The following is a 21,482-nucleotide window of genomic DNA, read 5'->3' as shown; positions in this document are numbered from 1 at the left end:
AAAGATTGGTGGGTGCCGTCATCCAACAATGGACAAATTCATGGCTGCTGCTGATAATGAATCCTGCAGTCACTACAGGTGCTCCATTCACAAAAAAATATATCTAATAATTGATTCTTGTATGGAATTTGTATGCCGAATTATGACAATCAATTCAATCGTAACGGTGGCCCATCACAGCCTGCCTAAACAAAGGGCTCTATAAATATATGCTTGCCACGTGAAATGAAGTGCCGCGCACACACACACACAAATTTCAGTGTTGGGAACAAAACACAACAAAAGTTTTTTTTTTCGTGCAGCCATTGGGAGACTGCGCCGAGAGCATTGACTCTCGACGCGCAACGTGAAACACCCAGCTCGACAGCAGGACGAGGCTGAAACCCGGATTTGAACCCAGGTAGCGGAGCCAGCTCGGTGTCCCTGACATTGCTATTAGGAGTCCCCCTCCCCACCCCCATTGCGGCAGCCACACACCCACCAGCCCACTCACCAGCCCACCCACCCACCCACCAACACACCCACCCACCAACCCACCCACCAACCCACCCACCAACACACCCGACAATCCACCCAACAAGCCACCCACCCACCCACCAACCAACCAACCCACTGAGTGGCAGCGCACGAGAGGTGGGAGATGGGGGGGGGGGGAAGCAATCACGCGTCGGCCGCACGAAATGCCTGGGGCAGCGGCTGCCGGGCCTGCCTCTGCGCGGGCTTCCCTCGGAGCGAGCCGAAGATGTTGCCGAGGCGGAAGGAGGAGGAGTGGGTGAGGCGAGACCGCGAGGCCGTTCCGGCGCTCCGAGGGAGTTTCTTGCTTTGAGAAAACTGCGAGCCCTGCGAGTGGCCGCGGCCCGGGGAGAGGGGGAAGTGCAGGGGCAGACACAGAGCGCAAGGAGAAGTCACCACACGCGTCGGTTCTACCGCGCAGACGCCGGGCGGGAGCTCTTCCGTTGACTTGGGGGCATGCGTGTATGTTGAACCATGCGGAGCCAACAAAATAATATCACAACGCACAGCTCAAGGGAACCTAACTGGCACCCGTGATCTCTGTCACACGAGTGATCGTGGATATGTGAAGACTTGTTTTCCTGTCGTAGGAACACAAAAAAAAGTATTTATCATTTAACAAGGTTGAACTGGGCGTGATAATGTATGTATGGTGAACTTTTTTTGCTCGTACGTGCTAATATGAGGTGCGGAGTAAGGGCAACAAACTAAACGCAAAAAGTACTTTTATAAACATGAGTTTCAACCTATATTTAAAGGTGCGTAGCTCCAAGTCACTCCCTAATATCGTAAGAACGTTCCAGATGGCCGCAGAACCGCATCCGAAAGCACACGATGACCGTTTGGGTTCAGTGTACAGGATGAGAATGCCATGGCAGCAATCGTGTCCACGAGCGGTCAAAGAAGCCGAGGTGGAAATTCCACATCCCTATGGCGGAAGCTGGCCTGTTCAAAGAACCCTCACTTTTGCCTTTTTGACTAAGCGGTACTAATTTTGTACACCGAACTGGGAAGATGTTGATGGTAGTGATGATGATTGGCACCTGAATTGATGCTGCCGGGCTTTGGAGGTTGTGATCTGCCTGGCAGTGAGGCTCACTTGCTCCCTTGAGCCACTTCACCCGGATTTTAATAATAATAATTTACATTTGTAAAGTGGTGCATTTCATCCTTAGATTCCTAACGCAACCACCGTGTATGGAAAGCCAGTAAACAAACAGAACCTGCACAGGTTAAAACCGCCAGAACTAGGGCATAAAGACCAGTTTACAGAGGTGAGTTTTCAAGATAGGACTTAAACAGCTCTAACGACTCCCATTGTGCAGTCCAGCAATGTTTTCATTGTGCCACTGCCAGAATGAAAAATACATTTGCCGAATTGAAAAATAAATTGAAAATACGTAGCAAGTGCCACTGCTGGATCCTACGCACTCTCGCCCGCTCGCCCGCCCACTTCGCGCGCCTCCGATGTAGCACGGTTGGCTACGTACGGTGCGAAGGAAGTGCAACGTACACACAGTGCACACACCGGCCCACTTACTGGAATGGCCCTCCGTGAGCGCGCCGTCCTAGACAGCGCCGCTGGACTGTACACTTTGGCCTAGGCTGGCGTGACACGCCAAGAAAGGGGGGTGCGAGCGACAACGCAATTGACCCACCCACACGTGGCCTGCCAAGCGACGCCGCGTGGACAAGAGGCGACGGAGGGGGGAGAACTTTCATGAAGTGGGCCCATTAATTTACTTTTAACCTGCGACCTCTGGATTGCAAGCCTAGCATTGGTTACCATCACACCATGGGGGCATCATCACACAGTTGTAACGTATGCTTGTATTTTTTCTTTAATCATCTTGGATATCCTTGCGGAATAATCAGCAATAATACGCCAGGCATGTGCATTCACGCGGCTCACCTTGTCGGTGCAGTCCATGGCGATGATGCTTTCGCACGAGTCTGCGGCACAAAGCACAGAGCGGGTTTTTTGTCGTTGCATCGCTCGAGAAAAAAAAAAAACGCACGCAGCATTGAGATTGAGGGTGGGAGGCAAAATACCGGCAGCACACCTACACATCCACCGACCTGGCTAGACACCTCTCTATACTCTTTGGTTCTATTGGGTAAAGTCACGTAGGTGAAAATGTGATTTTTTTGTTATTTTATTTTCACCTACGTGACTTTACCCAATAGAACCAAAGAGTATGGATCCTAGCAGTCACGAAAGCTTTAAATCTAGACGCCTCTCACCAAGCGCTGGCGTTGATTGTTAACTCCAGAAACACTGTCCCAATGAGACAAGACAGCAAATATTACAGCGGGTTTTTTTTCCTTCCTTTTGGGCTATATTTTATTACGCATGTTACTAAATTACTCAATCCCTCCTACTTCTTTCCTAATTTTACATTGCCAAGGCTCACTGAGCTATGAAGTGCTTTTTCAGAAGCAACCTGGCCACAAGTGATCACTCAACGAAGTGGCTTATCACGTGGAAATGTATACCAGACAAATGCCCATGAGACCACGGGGAGAGAGACACGCGAACTCCAAATATACAGACGTCAGAGTTGTGATCGTACCCACGATGTCCTGCATACCAGGTGAGGTAGTCACCTCGTCACCACAGTGCCCCTATTGCCTACTCGCTCACTCACTCACTCAACCACTTATCCATCTGACTCACCTGTTCCACCAAATCAGTTTACCCGAGTTGCCCACTTCCTCACATACCAACCCACAGATCCCACTTGCTCGATCGCTCACTCACAACCACTCATCCACCCATCCACCCTGTCCACCCACCAAGTGACCTCATCCACTAAACCACAAACTCACCCATCTACTCACCTCCCTGCCCCCCTCACTCACCTACCCACTCACTCATGCTCTCGCTCACTCACTCAACTACCAATCCACACACCTACAACACTTACCTCATCCACAAAGCGACTAACTTACCCACCTATTCACACAATCCACAAGATCCACCCACTTACAACCCCACCCACTCACTCATGTGTCCATTCACTAACTCACTCATCCACTCGCCAACCCACTCACCCATTCACTCAAAAACCCACCCACCCATTACCTCACTCAGTCACTCATCTACCCACCCATCTACTCACTCACTCACCCACCCACCCAACCATTCACCTCACTAACCTGCTCATGCACTCACTCACCCACCCACCCAACCATTCACCTCACTAACCTGCTCACTCACTCACTCACCCACTCACTCACTCACCCACCCACCCACTCACTCACTCACCCACTCACCCACTCACCCACCCACTCACCCACCCACTCACCCACCCACCCAAAAAAACATTCACCTCACTAACCTGCTCATTCACTCACTCACTCATTCACTCACTCACCCACCCACCCAACCATTCACCTCACTAACCTGCTCATTCACTCACTCACTCACCCACCCACCCAACCAGCCATTCACCTCACTAACCTGCTCATTCACTCACTCACGCACTCACCCACCCACCCAACCAGCCATTCACCTCACTAACCTGCTCATTCACTCACTCACACACTCACTCACCCACCCACCCAACCAGCCATTCACCTCACTAACCTGCTCATTCACTCACTCACTCACCCACCCACCCAACCATTCACCTCACTAACCTGCTAATTCACTCACTCACTCACCCAACCATTCACCTCTCTAACCTGCTCATTCACTCACTCACTCACCCACCCACCCAACCATTCACCTCACTAACCTGCTCACTCACTCACCCATCCAACCATTCACCTCACTAACCTGCTCATTCACTCACTCACTCACTCACCCACCCACCCACCCATTCACCTCACTAACCTGCTCATTCACTCACTCACTCACTCACCCACCCAACCAACCAACCATTCACCTCACTAACCTGCTCATTCACTCACTCACTCACCCACCCACCCAACCAGCCATTCACCTCACTAACCTGCTCACTCACTCACCCACCCACCCAACCATTCACCTCACTAACCTGCTCATTCACTCACTCACTCACCCACCCACCCAACCATTCACCTCACTAACCTGCCCACTCACCCACCCACCCACCCATTCACCTCACTAACCTGCTCATTCACTCACTCACCCACCCACCCAACCATTCACCTCACTAACCTGCTCATTCACTCACTCACCCACCCACCCACCCACCTCACTAACCTGCTCATTCACTCACTCACTCACCCACCCACCCACACATTCACCTCACTAACCTGCCCACCCACCCACCCAACCATTCACCTCACTAACCTGCTCATTCACTCACTCACTCACCCACCCACCCACCCATTCACCTCACTAACCTGCTCATTCACTCACTCACTCACCCACCCACCCAACCATTCACCTCACTAACCTGCTAATTCACTCACTCACTCACCCAACCATTCACCTCTCTAACCTGCTCATTCACTCACTCACTCACCCACCCACCCAACCATTCACCTCACTAACCTGCTCACTCACTCACCCATCCAACCATTCACCTCACTAACCTGCTCATTCACTCACTCACTCACTCACCCACCCACCCACCCATTCACCTCACTAACCTGCTCATTCACTCACTCACTCACTCACCCACCCAACCAACCAACCATTCACCTCACTAACCTGCTCATTCACTCACTCACTCACTCACCCACCCACCCAACCAGCCATTCACCTCACTAACCTGCTCACTCACTCACCCACCCACCCAACCATTCACCTCACTAACCTGCTCATTCACTCACTCACTCACCCACCCACCCAACCATTCACCTCACTAACCTGCCCACTCACCCACCCACCCACCCATTCACCTCACTAACCTGCTCATTCACTCACTCACCCACCCACCCAACCATTCACCTCACTAACCTGCTCATTCACTCACTCACCCACCCACCCACCCATTCACCTCACTAACCTGCTCATTCACTCACTCACTCACCCACCCACCCACACATTCACCTCACTAACCTGCCCACCCACCCACCCAACCATTCACCTCACTAACCTGCTCATTCATTCACAGACTCGCTCATTCAACCACCGGCCGATGCCGTCTCGTCACCGGATGAAACCCTCACCTCCGTCGGCGAGGTCCCGCAGGGAGCCGCTGAGGTTGCCCCTCCTCATGGACGGCCGCTCCTCCGCCGCCGGGATGCAGCTGTCATCGAGGCTGCCCCGTGGGATGCTGCCCAGGCTGCCCTGGTGCTGCCCCCCCTTGCCATCGCGGCCCGGGGAAGAAGGCGGCCGGACCCCCATGTTCTGCTTCTCCAGCTCGGCTGGCGGGGTGAGAAGGGCACGCGCCGCTGGGCCACAGGCGCAACTCCTCCTGCTGCTGCTGCACACTGCTACTGCACCCTGCTGCTGCACCCTGCTGCTGCACCCTGCTGCTGCACGCTGCTACTGCACGCTGCTGCTGCACGCTGCACTCTGCTGCTGCACGCTGCACACTGCACGCTGCTGCTGCACACTGCTGCTGCACACTGCACACTGCTGCTGCACGCTGCACGCTGCACGCTGCTGCTGCACGCTGCTGCTGCACACTGCACACTGCACGCTGCACGCTGCTGCTGCACACTGCACACTGCACGCTGCTGCTGCACACTGCTGCTGCACGCTGCTGCTGCACACTGCACACTGCACGCTGCACGCTGCTGCTGCACACTGCACACTGCACGCTGCTGCTGCACGCTGCTGCTGCACTCTGCACGCTGCACACTGCACGCTGCACGCTGCACGCTGCTGCTGCACACTGCTGCTGCACGCTGCTGCTGCACACTGCTGCTGCACACTGCACACTGCACGCTGCACGCTGCTGCTGCACACTGCACACTGCTGCTGCACCCTGCACGCTGCTGCTGCACGCTGCTGCTGCACACTGCACGCTGCACACTGCTGCACACTGCTGCTGCACGCTGCTGCTGCACGGCGCTGCGGTTCCCTCCACCTAACGACGGACGCTCTCAGCGCGTCGCGTGGCGCTTTCACACGCACTCCTGCGGCCGTCTGGAACGCTCTCCCTTCCGATATCAGGAAGCCACTGGAGCTAGGCACTTTTAAATCATCATCTACATTGACAAACTCATTTCGTTTGAAGTTATTTTTGTCTTTAGGTTGTTGTCCTTCTCCCGCACCTCCGATTCGCGCAGTTGGCTACATACGGTGCGAAAGAAGTTCAACATATATACATATGTACCTCTTTGTCCAAGTTCTTACGAGCCCTGCTCCATTCAAGCAACACGTTACACCCACGTTCACGATTGGACAATCGGCACGCCCCTCCTACACCCGACACACGCAAGTCGAGCAGCCACGTGAACAAAACGTGGCGATTGAGCTTGCGCTCATGTCAGACCCCACCAGCACCACCTCGCGAGGGTTAAGGAACGTTCAGTGGATGATCGGGGCAACGTCGCCGGAGGGAGCGATCGCTGGCGGGGCCATCGCAACGACAGGACGACAGCCGAAGGACGGAGCACGCCTGAGAGAGCGTGCCCGGCGTGGACTTCACGGAGAGGAGGGGGGGAGAGGAGGGGGAGGGGGGGGAGAGGGGGAGAAGAGGAGGGGGAGGAGGGGGAGAGGGGGAGAAGAGGAGGGGGAGGAGGGGGAGAGGGGGAGAAGAGGAGGGGGAGGGAGAAGAGAGGAGGAGGAGGGGGGGAGAGGAGGAAGAGAGGAGGGGGAGAGGAGGGGAGAGGAGGGGGAGAGGAGGGGGAGGGGGGGGAGAGGAGGGGGAGAGGAGGAGGAGGGGGGAGAGGGGGGAGAGGAGGGGGAGAGGAGGGGGAGAGGAGGGGGAGAGGAGGGGAGAGGAGGGGAGAGGGGGGGGAGAGGAGGGGGAGAGGAGGGGGAGAGGGGGGGAGAGGAGGAGAGGGGGGAGAGGAGGAGAGGGAGGGAGAGGAGGGGGAGAGGAGGGGGAGAGGAGGGGGAGGGGGGGGAGAAGAGGAGGGGAAGAGGAGGTGGGAGCGACTGGGCTCATGCTCAGCACACTGCATTGCCTGGCACGGCCATTCCGTGCCTCCTCCGGAGCCTCCTCCAGATTCACCACCCAGTCACACCCAGTCACACCTCTCTGTCAGAATCCCATCTCTCTGCAGCAATTCGAGGGCTGAATTGATTGGGCTTCTTTGAAAGTGCGAAAATCACATTGCCTTCATCCCTCAAAACTTTTATTATCCCGAGAAAAAGGGGGGATTGGTGGGGGGGGTTAGGCAGGAGGGAAATCGTGATCCAGTACTTCATTTTATCATGGGACCTTTTTGCCACGATCAAAGCATGAGAAGTAAGAATAGGTGTTTACTTGTTCTGGCAATAAAACAGGAGGTGTTAAGATGTTCAAACACCAAATAGAAACTGCTGACAAGGAATCAAGTAGTGCATTAACCGCACGTAGCTGTGCAGAACATGCAAACAAACTCTGATAGTGTGTGCATTGTCTTTGAAACGTATTGGCCTACACCAGAGACGGCCTTCTTCATGACCTAGTCTCACCGGTGTCGGACCAAAGAACGCCGAATGGCCAATCAGTCTCAAAGAAAATGCACAACATTATCAGAGTTTGTTTGCATGTTCACCACAGGACCGTGTGGTTATTGCCGAATTGACTGCTTGCAAAAAGAAAACTACTACATTATAAAAGCTCCTTTCACCTCCGTGTCACACAGCCCCCCCCCACCACTCCCCCAATGTTCCCCCTGAATCCAACCGGAGAAAAAATTCGCATTTTGCGAATTCGGCGCGGGCGGCGGCGGCAATGGGAGGCGGCACTGGGAGGCTTCTCTAATCCACTCGCGTCACGTGCTGTGTAACAACGCGGCGGACGGGTGGACGCATGCAATTGTGCTCGTGTGCGTGTACGAGTGTGCGCATGCACTCACGCTCCTACGGAACACCGCGTGCGTGTGAGCGAGCGTGGCAGCGGTTCCCATAGTGGTCGGTATGCTGCCTTCACTTCCCGCTCACGGCCGACACCCAGTGACAATTATCTGAACCGATCCTGGGCCTCCCCTAGGTCGACTCAGCCTCAAATTACTACCTGGTATAGTGTGTAAACATCACCACTGGGGAGACAAAGGCGGCCGGGCGTGGAATTGTCCACCCACCCCCTCGCGTATGTGGTGCTGGACTTCATTGGTGCTCGCTAACAGCACTTGCCCTAACAGTCTGTTACAGGCTATACGGGGGATCTTTGTCTTTGTGTGCACACACACTATGTAACAGCACGTGTGTGAGTACATGGGGAGCTGCAGTGTAGCGGTTAGCGCTACGCCGCGCTACAAACTCAGTGACCCGAGTTTGATTCCCGCTCACGGCCAACACCAATGACGATTATCGTAACCGGTCCCGAGCCTCAAGTAGGTCGACTCGGCCTCAAATGAGTACCTGGTGCGGTGTATAAACATTTCCACGAGGGAGACGGAGGCAGCCCAGAGTGGTGTCGGCTAGACCAACCCTCGTGTGCCGTGCCGGCCTTTATAGGTGCTCGCTAACAGCACTTGTCCCAACAGTCTGTTAAAGGCTATACGAGAGATCTGTCTTTTATTGGCACCACAGGAATCCGTATAAAACACGAACAGCACAGTTACCAAAGTTGAATTTGTGACTGTGATGCACAGCGTTAGCGGCAACATGGACCTGAACCTCACCTCCCTTAGGTTCACTCGGCCTAAAGCCGTGCCAGGGTCAGAGAGTAATCATTGAACGTCAGTCGTCGTGGAAACAAAAGCAACATGGCTTACGTGGTGTGCATCCAGTGGAATTGGCCTTAGCAGGCTCTCGCGAACGCACACGCGCGTCAGTGTTCAAGTAAAATATCGCACGCGACGGTGCGAGCGAAACGCTACTTTGACAGATTCGGGCTTTGAGCGTGGCAGAGCACGCGGGACGCCTTTTCACGTCGGATTACAACCTCGCAACAAAACACAAAAAAAACATTCAAGCCTCAGGTAAAGTGGTTATTTTAGAACACAATACGTGTCCAAAGAAATGCCAGACTCCACATCGAAAGCTCGCAATACCACCTACAGCAGGCACCGCTGGAAGGACTCGACAGAGGCAAGAGATAACCTTCATTTTAAAGGTCGCGGGAGCGGAGTTAGCAGGGTGGCTCAAAACCTCGTCAGGTCACGAGCACGCCACCCGGTGACAGATCCCCCCCCACCCCACCCCCCCCCCGGGAGTTTCACATCCACTGTTCGGCCACCCCGAAATGTTCACGAGGGGTTTCCTTGTGTACGGCGAGTTGATGGTTTCGGCCTGGTCACCCAATGACTTGCGGTTGCGGTGACTGCCAACTTTCACCCCCCCCACACCCCCGCCGCTCCCGGTGATATGAAGAACGTCACCATCGGCTAGATCGGCAGAGAGGCGGAGAAGCAAGTATTTTGTGAAGCTCACGATGCGCAAACCACGTCACCTTCGTGATAGCTGTCGCAGTATTCGAATGGCAGTCGCTATGATTATTATTATGATAAAACACGTATGCTTATTATATTCTTGGTTCTTTCGGTAAAGTCATGTAGAAGGGAAACAATAAAATTAGAAAGCAATAAAATTATCACGACGTTTTGACTGCAACACGAGCAATCATCATCATCAGGTGTGATAACCACAGCATATTTTCTTGCAAATTTTCTTGCCGTGGTTTTCACACCTGATGATGATTTTCTTGCTGTGGTTTTGCCCGCTTACTCTCCTTAATGGTCAACAATGACGGCCGGGCCCAAACCTTCAACTTGTTACATGTATATATGTATAAAAAAAAGGCAAATATTACAAAAAGAAAAAAGTGTTTTTTTTTTACTTAATGCATGTCGAACTTATTTCGCACCGTACGTAGCAAACCGTGCTAATTGGAGGCGCTGCTATGTCTGGGAAGGGTAGCACCTTCACGATGACCTCGCGGCTACGAGAATGGCGCAAATACCAAAACACACGGACGATTAGATCACCCTGGAAAAATGGAGCGTTGACTTGCGGGCAAAGATGCAAGCGCCCCCCTCCCCCCCCCCACCCCCACCTCGCAATTGCTTGCTCGCGGTCACCGCCGGCGGAAGCGCACCGCCCCCGCCCCGCGAAGGAACTGCTCGGCCTCCCCTCTTCCGTGACGCCGCATCGCCGCGGGTTACCTTCAATGCGCACGCGGTCCATCTCGTGCACCTCGGAGATGCACTCTTGGAGCTCGCGCGAGAAGCGCCAGCGGTCCTCCAGGCTCGGCACGGCGAAGTTGCCCAGCGTACTCACGTCGAGCCCGGGGGCGGCCGACACCAGCGACAGGCCGAACGAGTAGTCTGGCGCGGGAGAGGGCGCAAGGGCGTTCAAGCGCAAACAAATAAATAAACTCACACATGACGTAGTGCCGTCCGGGTACAAGTGTAATCAGAATATTTATTGATATTGGGGGGAATGCGATGAGGCTCTTTCGCACACGTGCCCAGGAGGCACGCAGGTCAGAAGGTTGCAGCAACAAACAATACGTAAAACACGATGAGAGTGCAAAGTACAGGAAATCAAAGCAAATCACAACAAAAAAATCAATAATAATGAAAAAATGTTTGACTCAAAACAAACTTAAAAAAAAGAATTAACAGGCCAAGCCCACAAAGGGGCCCTGGCTGCATTAGTGAGTGGGCGAGTGGATGAGTGACAGGGACAGTGGAGTGGGCCTGAGTGTATCGGAGGGTTGGTGGGTGAGCGATTAATTAAGTAGCTCTGATGCAGAAGGCGATACAAATTCCACATTACGATGGCCGAGGCGAGGCACGTATGGCGTATTTTGAACTTCCTTTGTTGTCAACCGTGCTACTCCGTGGTGCGGGACATATTTTAGGATGTACTCTATTCATATGTATGAATTGCATTCAATTGTATTCAAATGCACCTTTAAAATATGTACGGTATGTGTGTGCATATATATATAAAAATACAAGGATCGCCCGTATAGCCTTAACAGACTGTAGGAGCAAGTGCTGTTAGCGAGCACCTATGAAGGCCGGCACGGCACACGAGGAGGTGGGTGGCCACTACCACGCCCGGCCGCCTTTGTCTCCCTAGTGGCGACGTTTACACACCGCACCAGGTACTCATTTGAGGCGGAGTCGACCTAGGGGAGTACTAGAACCGGTTCGGAAATCGTCACTGGTGTTGGCCGTGAGCGGGAATTGAACTCGGGTCACCGGGTTTGTAGTGCAGCGCGCTAACCGCTGCACCACCGCTCCCCACACGTGTATATATACACACACACACACACACGTTCGTTTTGTTCCTGCACATCGTGATTTTAGTTCGGCATCTTGAGATGCAGTGACATTTCGACATCATATATATATAAATCCAAAGCCTTTTGTGTTGCATCGCACTGAGATAAGCAAAAGCACTCAAAAACCATGGCTCGCTGTCTGCACAGTGCACGTTCAGCATTTCCGCTCACTCACATTGGTTTTCAAAGTGCAGCACTTGCATCCCATAGAGGCTGAACGCCTGCCGGAAACTGTACGTGCTGCCCTGTTTTCGCCGCTGCAAAATCTTGGTCACCTGATTGGAAGAGGGCGGCCCCCGGAGAGAATTAAACAAAACACTAATCTGTAACGGAGATCAGCGAAATCTCGTTCACCCTTTCCCGTTTCGAGACGTCTGCAAGTTTGCAGGGTGGGTGGTGTCCCGTTCATCACAGAATCTCGGAACGAACGAGCGGTTCAGTGTTAATTTGATTTAGAGAGGCGTAGCACCGTTGTTTTTAAAGGCATTGTACTCACCGCAGAGAACTGTAGCGACATGACCGCATTACACTATGATTTCTGGCGCCGAAATTGTGCCACACGCCCTCCTGCATGGCCTTGTGGGAGCCTCAATACCGACAGCGTTTTTTTATTTTACTTGATGATGCTCAAATATTCCATTTGTGCATCATCAAGTATCATAAATGGTGAAAAATAAAACATTCAGGGGGAGCTGAGGACTGGCATCTTTCTCTTTATGAATTAAATGTAATTATATTTGAAAATACATTTTCTTGACAATGAACATCCAGGAAAGAGGACAGCATGTTGGAGAGTGACAGGTCCGAGATCATGGAGTCACCGATCGGGCTCTGCTGAACGTTCTGCTGCCAAGTCCTTGCTTCGAGACCTCGCGCCGTTTTAAAAATCGCGTTTGAACGTCAAACCGGCAAAACGATTAAGGGGAAAAGCTACTTAAATTTAAAAGCTTTGTGGCGCGTTGCTTATCGACGTATACTCTTTGGTTGTCAGGTCAAACAAACTGCCGCCTCGCAGACTGCGTCTGCGGTTCCTCCGCGATCGAGAGATACAATTCGCGAGAATGACGGCGAGCCGCATGCACAGAAAAAGCTAAAACACTCCGTTATCATTATTAATAAGACACAACATGTTATTCCAACTCGTGGCACGCGACCATCGGGCCCCCCCCCCCCCGGCTCGCAGCAGCTGCGTGGCCGGGCGGGGTGGGGCGAGGGGTGGTGCGAGTGGGAGGGAGGCGGGATGGAGGGGGCTGCATGGGGGGGGGGGGGGGCAGGCTCCCCCACAGTTACCACGAGGAGGTCGTTGAAGAGGAAGACCTCGCGCTGGTGCAGCCCGGCCCTCTGCGCTCGCGTCACGTCGGGCACCTCGAACAGCCGGCACAGGCACACCAGGCGGCGGTGGGGCAGCGACAACACCTGGAGGGTAGACGGACGGCAACGTCAAGGAAGGACGGGGAGAGGAAAATAACTATCATTCAAGTAATTGAATGATACAGCAAACTATTTTTTTTTATCTGTACCAAGCCAGGCCCACCGAGCTAGTATAGCTCTTTTTCAGAAGCGACCTGGCCACAAACGATAGCTCGAATCAAATGGCTTATCTTCACGTGGAAATTCGTAGCAGCCAAATACCCTAAGCGCATGTCGATTCTAAATGTGGAGAGAAAAACCAGAGGACCCGGACAAAAATGCATGCGCACACAGGGAGAGTGAACACGGAAACTCCAATTACACAGGCGTTCAGGGTCGGGATCGAATCCACAACCTCCTGTATACGAGGTAAGGGAGATAACATCTCGTCATCGCGGCGCCCGTTTTACATTCTCAACAACAACAACAACAACCACCTACCCATGAAGCGAGACCTCAACAATGTCACCTCGTCGCACATTTGAGTCCCGACCCTCCTTCCTGCGCATCGTGCTGTCACCATCCTAGGAACGCTCCATGCGCGGTAGACATCCTTTCCCTCTTTGCATTCCCCCATAGGCTTGCCTATCAACTCCACCGTCATTACACGTGACCAAGTTGCACCGCACGATTACACTATCAAGAATAATAATGAGAAAAACGGTTTCACAAATGAACAGCATGAGCACAGCACAGCCTCACCCCATCCCCCCACCCCACCACCCACTGCTGTGAATTGCAACATCGACATGTACACAACGTTGACTCAAGTGGACGCCGAATAGGCAGTAAGCCGCGGACGGACGACGCATCGTCAATAACAGCTCCAAGTGCGTTTACATCAAAAAGTGGCGATTTTGAGACTCGGCAGGCAGTGGTTGTGGGGGTTAGCGGCGGACGGAAGGAGGATTAGCATTGCAATAGGATTTCTCTCAAGCGGAGCAACAATTCACCTGCCGTGCCCCCCCCTCCCTCCCCACCACCTTGGCGAATACACAAATAGAGTTGGGAACAAGGTGGCGAGATGTTAACTAGCCCACCTAGTATACAGCATGTCGTGGGTTCGATCCCCACCCTGGCGCCCGTATATTTGGGAGTTTGCATGGTCTCTCTCTGGCTCTCTCTCGCCCCGTGGCCGCGCGGCTCTTTCTCCGCGTCCTCCGTTGTTCTTCCCCCCACCCTGCACCATTTAGAATCGACGTGGGTTCGGCGTATTTGGCCGCGAGAAATTTCCACTGTGATGATAAGCCACTTCTCGTTGGGCGATCATTTGTGGCCAGGGCCCTTCTGAAAAAGCGGCATATAGCCAAGTGGTGGGGCCTTACCTGGCAAAAATAAAAAAAAAGGTTCAGTTTTATTGTTCACGCAGAGTCGGTGCTGCGGGAAGGGAGAGCTCCCGCCGCCGGAAGCGATCTTGGCTTTATTCTGGCTTACTTTACGCGCTCTGTGAACACGCCGCGCTTTCTTTGCGGCTTCAGCCCGCTCGCCCGAGCCTCGGAAGGGCGCCACTTTAGCCGTCTGGCAGCGCCGCCTGACAGCGGCAAACGCTCCGCGCCTGTCGCGAGTAATTGGCCGAGAGAGGCCTCGGATAATGGGTTACAAATGCTCGTAATAGGCCCGTTTCAGAGACCCCCGTAATTTTTTTTTAGCCTCCTACCAAATTGTGGGGGGGGGGGGCGGGGGGGGGGAGCCACACGTCGTGGTAGGGTGCCGATGCCGTTAATATTCAGCAATCGGGTTGCGGGGGGCGGGAGGGAGTAGGGGGGGGCGGCCAATGCAGATAATGTGACTGGACGTGAGGTGACTGGAGCTGCACGTGTGTGGCCTAGGGAGACAAAGGCGGCCGGGCGTGGCGCTGGCCACCCACCCCCTCGTGTGCCGTGCTGGCCTTCGTAGGTGCTGCTCGCTAACAGCACTTTCCCCAACAGTCTGTTAAGGCTATATGGGGGGGGATCTTTGTTTGTTGTTGTGCGTTGACTTAGCGCCGAGGGCGTCCGCGGACCTTAAAACACCGCGGCGCGCAGACTGACGAGCGTGGGCCCACGGTGAGCCTCCCTTATCCACATCAACGTGGCCACAACAACCCCAACGCCGACGTGGTCGGTCTCACGTCCACCAGACCGACTCCATTTAGCTACAAGGTGGACCACATTTCCACAGAGACTGAAGCAAAGTGAGCCACGAGAACCACACTGCAAGCCGAACTCAGCCAATGTAAGCAGACTCGATCCAATGTAAACCTGACTGGCAGAATGTAAAGTAAACTGATCAGGTATAAAAACTCACCGTAAGACTAAACACATGTCAAACTTAAACATGTAGTCCCATTTAAGCAAGGCTGACCCGAGGTGATCTAGAATACTCACCTAATGCAAAGAAGACTACAAAATGTAAACCAGACCAGACTGACTCAATGTGAAGAAAACAGGAAACTAGCCAAACAGTGATTTAAAGCTTTCGTGACTGCAGTGGTTCATATTCTTGGTTATTTCGGTAAAGTCACGTTGAAGGGAAACAATAAAATAATAAAATATATATAAAACAATTATATATATATATTTTATTGTTTCCCTTCAACGTAACTTTACCGAAAGAACCAAGAATATATATAGCCAAACAGTGTAAACCAAGCAGCCCAAATCCATACTTTTTATTTTTTTTCTACGGCTGACGTGGATGCAGATCAACAACTTACAGGACCAACGCAAACCCGGCTGAGTGAACGCAAACTTCACCGGAGTGCCGATGGACAAAGGGAGCGAACCGTAACCGGGGCGGGGGGGCCGATACGCTCGCCGGACCGTACCGGCCGGCGCCCCACGATGGTGGCCTCCACCGCCACCACCTGGGTCACGTGATCCGGGTCGGTGGCCAGCTCCTGCTTGCGGATCCGTTCGTAGATCCCGACGAGGAAGTCCCGTGGGATGTCCTCCCCGTCGTCCACGCCTGCGCACGGACGGGGCCGTGGGGGGGAGAGATGCGGGGCGAGCACGCTGTGACCTTCGCAGCGTCCGTGCGCGATCCGCCAACCCCCGCCGTGCTTCCGCAGCGCTGGACTTACAGGCATTGTGCCAATTCGTCTGTAACGTGCACGTGCGCGCAGCAGCGGCTGGACATTGCGCCACTGCGGGCGCGGCAAGACGGTGGGGGGCCTGCCGCAGCGGAGATGGTGAGGTGAAATCGGCTCGCGTGCATGGTGCTCGAGCTACACAAGTGTATGCGTGTTGAACTTCTTTCGCACCGTACGTAGCCAATTGTGCAAATCGGAAGTGCGGGGAAGCACAACAAACCGGGGGCATCGTTACACTGCAGGGCCGTGAGATATGGCGACGGCTTGCGGAGATATTGGATTGATCATGGCCGATGACTATTTTAAACGGCCCTGCGAGGTGCATCGGGTAACTCAGTGGTGCGGTTCACCCACCCCGTCTCCCCTGGGCCAGCGATTGTCTCTAGTGACGGCTCCAGAGCTAGCAGTGGAAACTCCACATTATCGTAGGTATGCCAGTAACATGGAAATTTAGTCTTCGAACTCGAGAGCAACCTGCTTTGCTGTAACCGTTTTGGTGGTGGCGATGACAATGATTGCACCGATCGTAGTGGCGGCTACAATGCTGCTGTCACTCCTGCTCCTGCTATCACTGCCCCTGCTGCTGCTGCTGCTGCTGTCATTGCTACTGATACTGCTGTCACAACTGATAGTGCCGCTGCCGCCGCCGCCGCCGCCGTCGCCGCTGACCGCGCAGGTTCTTGATGAAGTCGTCGAGTCGCATCTTGCGGTCGTGCCGCACGCTGGGACTGTACATGTCGGTGTTGAGCAGCACGATGGCGAAGGCGAGCACGAACACCGTGTCCTCGCTGCACAGGGCCGACACCACCGCCGGGTTGCACGCGCAGTAGCGCCGACTTGGGGCGGACGCGCGACGTACGCAGGAGAGACAAAAGCAAGGCAAAAGGTTCACCCACAACGACCCGTCCGCCCCCGCCGTGCGGTGGTCTGCACAGACCGTTGGGGCTGGTGCTGTTGAGTGGTGAGCAGCGCCTGTGAAGGCCGGCAAGCACGGCGCACGAGGAAGGGGTGGGGTGATCAGCACCAAGTGCTTGTTGTCCTTCCCCCGCACCTCCGATTAGCACGGTTGGTCACGTACGGTGCTCAAAAAGTTCAACGAAAATACATACATACACTCCCACGTGGTCTAAGCTCCCCTGTCTTTACCAGCCCGCATGGACCGCCACATGTACAGTGAGGGAAAAAAGTATTTGATCCCCTGCTGATTTTGTACGTTTGCCCACTGACAAAGAAATGATCAGTCTATGATTTTAATGGTAGGTTTATTTGAACAGTGAGAGACAGAATAACAACAACAAAAATCCAGAAAAACGAATGTCAAAAATGTTATAAATTGATTTGCATCTTAATGACGGAAATAAGTATTTGACCCCCTCTCAATCAGAAAGATTTCTGGGTTCCAGGTGTCTTTTATACAGGTAACAAGCTGAGATTAGGAGCACACTCTTAAAGGGAATGCTCCTAATCTCAGCTTGTTACCTATATAAAAGACATCTGTCCACAGAAGCAATCAATCAATCAGATTCCAAATTCTCCACCATGGCCAAGACCAAAGAGCTCTCCAAGGATGTCAGGGACAAGATTGTAGACCTACACAAGGCTGGAATGGGCTACAAGACCATTGCCAAGCAGCTTGGTGAGAAGGTGACAACAGTTGGTGCGATTATTCGCAAATGGAAGAAACACAAAATAACTGTCAATCTCCCTCGGCCTGGGGCTCCATGCAAGATCTCATCTCGTGGAGTTGCAATGATCATGAGAACGGTGAGGAATCAGCCTAGAACTACATGGGAGGATCTTGTCAATGATCTCAAGGCAGCTGGGACCATAGTCACCAAGAAAACAATTGGTAACACACTATGCCGTGAAGGACTGAAATCCTGCAGCGCCCGCAAGGTCCCCCTGCTCAAGAAAGCACATATACATGCCCGTCTGAAGTTTGCCAATGAACATCTGAATGATTCAGAGGACAACTGGGTGAAAGTGTTGTGGTCAGATGAGACCAAAATGGAGCTCTTTGGCATCAACTCAACTCGCCGTGTTTGGAGGAGGAATGCTGCCTATGACCCCAAGAACACCATCCCCACCGTCAAACATGGAGGTGGAAACATTATGCTTTGGGGGTGTTTTTCTGCTAAGGGGACAGGACAACTTCACCGCATCAAAGGGACGATGGACGGGGCCATGTACCGTCAAATCTTGGGTGAGAACCTCCTTCCCTTAGCCAGGGCATTGAAAATGGGTCGTGGATGGGTATTCCAGCATGATAATGACCCAAAACACACGGCCAAGGCAACAAAGGAGTGGCTCAAGAAGAAGCGCATTAAGGTCCTGGAGTGGCCTAGCCAGTCTCCAGACCTTAATCCCATAGAAAATCTGTGGAGGGAGCTGAAGTTTCGAGTTGCCAACCGTCAGGCCCCAAAATTTAGTGACTTCGAGAAGATCTGCAAAGAGGAGTGGGACAAAATCCCTCCTGAGATGTGTGCAAACCTGGTGGCCAACTACAAGAAACATCTGACCTCTGTGATTGCCAGCAAGGGTTTTGCCACCAAGTACTAAGTCATGTTTTGCAGAGGGGTCAAATACTTATTTCCCTCATTATAATGCAAATCAATTTATAACATTTTCGACATGCGTTTTTTCTGAATTCTTTTGTTGTTATTCTGTCTCTCACTGTTCAAATAAACCTACCATTAAAATCATAGACTGATCATTTCTTTGACAGTGGGCAAACGTACAAAATCAGCAGGGGATCAAATACTTTTTTCCCTCACTGTACACAAGTGGTGGTTATTCAACCAAACTGGTCCATGTGGGCTGGTAAAAACAGGGGAGCGTAGATCACGCGAGAGAGTGCAAGTACAGCTAGCGTCATCCACGGGGGGTTGCGGTGTCAGTGGCAAACTACGCACCCCGTGGGCCCCCTCACCCCGGCGCCTTCAAACTAAACCGAAAGCGTTACATCTGACCCCGTGACGTCGGAAGCGAGTGTCCCCCCTCAAAGCACGGCGCCCGGGGCGGTCGCCCCCAATTCGCCGGTTACCCCGAGTGACGGCTCCCGTGTACAGTCACCATCGGTCACGAGCCCCTGGCTGCAGCGGTCTCCATGAGACCGACCCATCTCTGTGTCTCACAGGCATCTTCCATTGCCACTTCCACCGCAACGTCGTCTCGATTTCATCTTTCGCGGCCTCGAGCGTTTCACAACCTAACATTTCCCGCTCTGCAGAAGCAATCCTCAGGTGAGCTCTGCTCAAAACGGAAACTTTCATTATAGTGACGGTAACGTTTTAGGTCGGAATCAGAATTGTTATTTATGCTGGAGGAATCCGATGAGCTGTAAAGCTCTTTTTCACAGATGTCCAGTCGGGGCGTTCTTCACGCCATTTGCATCTCGCAATCGCCAAGGAACCATGGGCGGGTTGGAAGGCATCCAGGCAGTGCGCGCTGGTGCCAACAATTTGCCCAAGCTCTGTGATCCTCTACGTTAAGATGTTTGCAGCCAATTACTTGAGTATTGAGGCATTGTACAGCATATCGAGGCACGGTCCCATTAACGTGCTATACATATTCCAAAGTATAATGCAGAATATGGAAAACAATTTTTTTACAGATTCCTGCATCGCGCAGCATTTCCGAAACACAAATATATGGAAACTGTCGCCTTGGTCAGCACTGACATTTGTTTACCCCAAGGCGGGCGCTTATGCCGTTATTTAAGATTTCAGGATTGATCGATGCACATTTTATAATTGCGAGCTAATTGCTGTATAATTTAAGGACAAATGATGGATAGATAAACTATGCACAAGTCCCCAAGATTAATTCCATAATCGTTGCAAGGTAATTGATGAGTGATTGATGCGTGGCTAATTCTTGCATGCCAATTTATGATAATTAAAAGGAACCCACTTATAGGTCACGCGTTTAATGAACAGTAGATTAAAAATAGAATCGCAACAGGATTTTTAAGGACTCATTACACCTTGTACCGTACACCTTACCTAAAAAGTAAACTTTGCAAAAAAAATACGAGCGGTTTATCAGCAGCGTTGTGGAACGTGTGCAAAACTTCGGTTTAAAATTAAGTCAGCTCGATGGGGCGCATTGCCTCAGCGGACTCAATGGCTGAGTCAGAGACACTGGACCAGAAATCCTGACCATTCTGAGTTCAAATCCAGGTTCAGGCCACCATTGATTCAACCAGGCGACCACGTGCGAGAATTGACTGGTCATAGCCCAGTCACAAATGTCTACACAATGTGTCCCTGAACAAGCAAGCACTGGCAGCCCCTAGCTTTTGGTGGAAATTCCACATTCCCATGACAGTGGCCAGTCTATCCAATGGACGACCGGCGTTGCCATCTCAAATATTTAAGGCTGTAACGGAGGATATTTTTTCGTCTCTTTCACACGTGCGGTTGCGTGCACACACGCGTGCACGTTCACGCGCGTGTGTGTGTGTACACGCACCACAGTCCCGGAGAATCATGCATGGATTGCCGGGAAACATTACGAGCACAACGCCGTAGACAATCGGCATTTTGAGACCCGCACTGGCCTCCCCCTAGGTCGACTCGGCCCGAAGTGCGCGATTCACCTGAAGACCTCCACAAGCCGCTCCACCTTCTGTGCCTCTCCCTGCAGTCGCACGTGCGTCTGGAACAGTCGCAGAGCCTCATCCAGCTCCAGGCCGGAGAAGTCCATCTCGTCCACAAAGCACCTGCTCACCCAGAACACACAAAGAAAAAGACACCCCCACCCCGTACAGCCTTAACAGACTGTTTGGGAGCAAGTGCTGTTCGCGAGTAGCACCCATGAAGGCCGGCACCGCACATGAGGGGGTGGTGGTGGTGGGTGGCCAGCACCACGCCTGGCCCACCTTTGTCGCCCCAGGGCTGATGTTTCCACACCGCACAAGCTTTCAGGTTGCTCATCGATTATCCGGCGAGCGATTTATCCGGCTGCTTCCAACATTATCCTCTTCCCCCCCTTCCCCCGAAGCCGCCGGATCATCGCTGATCGGCTGTAACAATCTCAGGTGGAGTGGACGACCCTGAGGAGGTCCAGGACGCATGAGGTCGCCGGGTTCATAGCGCGGGGTGCTTGACCACCATCGCTTCCCACCGCCACGTCCACCCCGTGGACGTGCCTTGCAAAAGCGAGATGTTCCGTCTCTTGGGATTTTTTTTCCCAAGGTGGCGTATTTTTTCAAA

The 21,482-nt window shown here is 52.9% G+C and overlaps 1 protein-coding gene across 3 annotated transcripts in view; it reads right to left on the bottom strand.

Moving 5' to 3' along the window:
- Positions 1-580: 580 nt before the first annotated feature.
- Positions 581-21,482, bottom strand: part of LOC116951299 (uncharacterized) — an 82,623-nt gene continuing 61,721 nt past the window's right edge. For all 3 annotated transcript variants that reach the window (XM_032969823.2, XM_032969822.2, XM_032969824.2), the window contains 9 exons: positions 20,867-20,989; positions 16,936-17,102; positions 16,003-16,142; positions 13,077-13,202; positions 11,962-12,061; positions 10,657-10,818; positions 5,617-5,814; positions 2,426-2,466; positions 581-840 (listed from right to left, as the gene is read on the bottom strand). In XM_032969823.2, the coding sequence (XP_032825714.2) occupies positions 661-840; positions 2,426-2,466; positions 5,617-5,814; positions 10,657-10,818; positions 11,962-12,061; positions 13,077-13,202; positions 16,003-16,142; positions 16,936-17,102; positions 20,867-20,989 (1,237 nt within the window). In that variant the 3' untranslated portion in view covers positions 581-660. The remainder of the gene's footprint in view (positions 841-2,425; positions 2,467-5,616; positions 5,815-10,656; positions 10,819-11,961; positions 12,062-13,076; positions 13,203-16,002; positions 16,143-16,935; positions 17,103-20,866; positions 20,990-21,482) is intronic.

The sequence above is a fragment of the Petromyzon marinus genome, chromosome 42, assembly GCF_048934315.1.
Source record: "Petromyzon marinus isolate PM22_M1 ecotype Great Lakes invasive population chromosome 42, UKy_Petmar_22M1.pri1.0, whole genome shotgun sequence".
NCBI lineage: Eukaryota > Metazoa > Chordata > Hyperoartia > Petromyzontiformes > Petromyzontidae > Petromyzon > Petromyzon marinus.
This window is presented reverse-complemented; position numbering and strand designations above follow the sequence as displayed.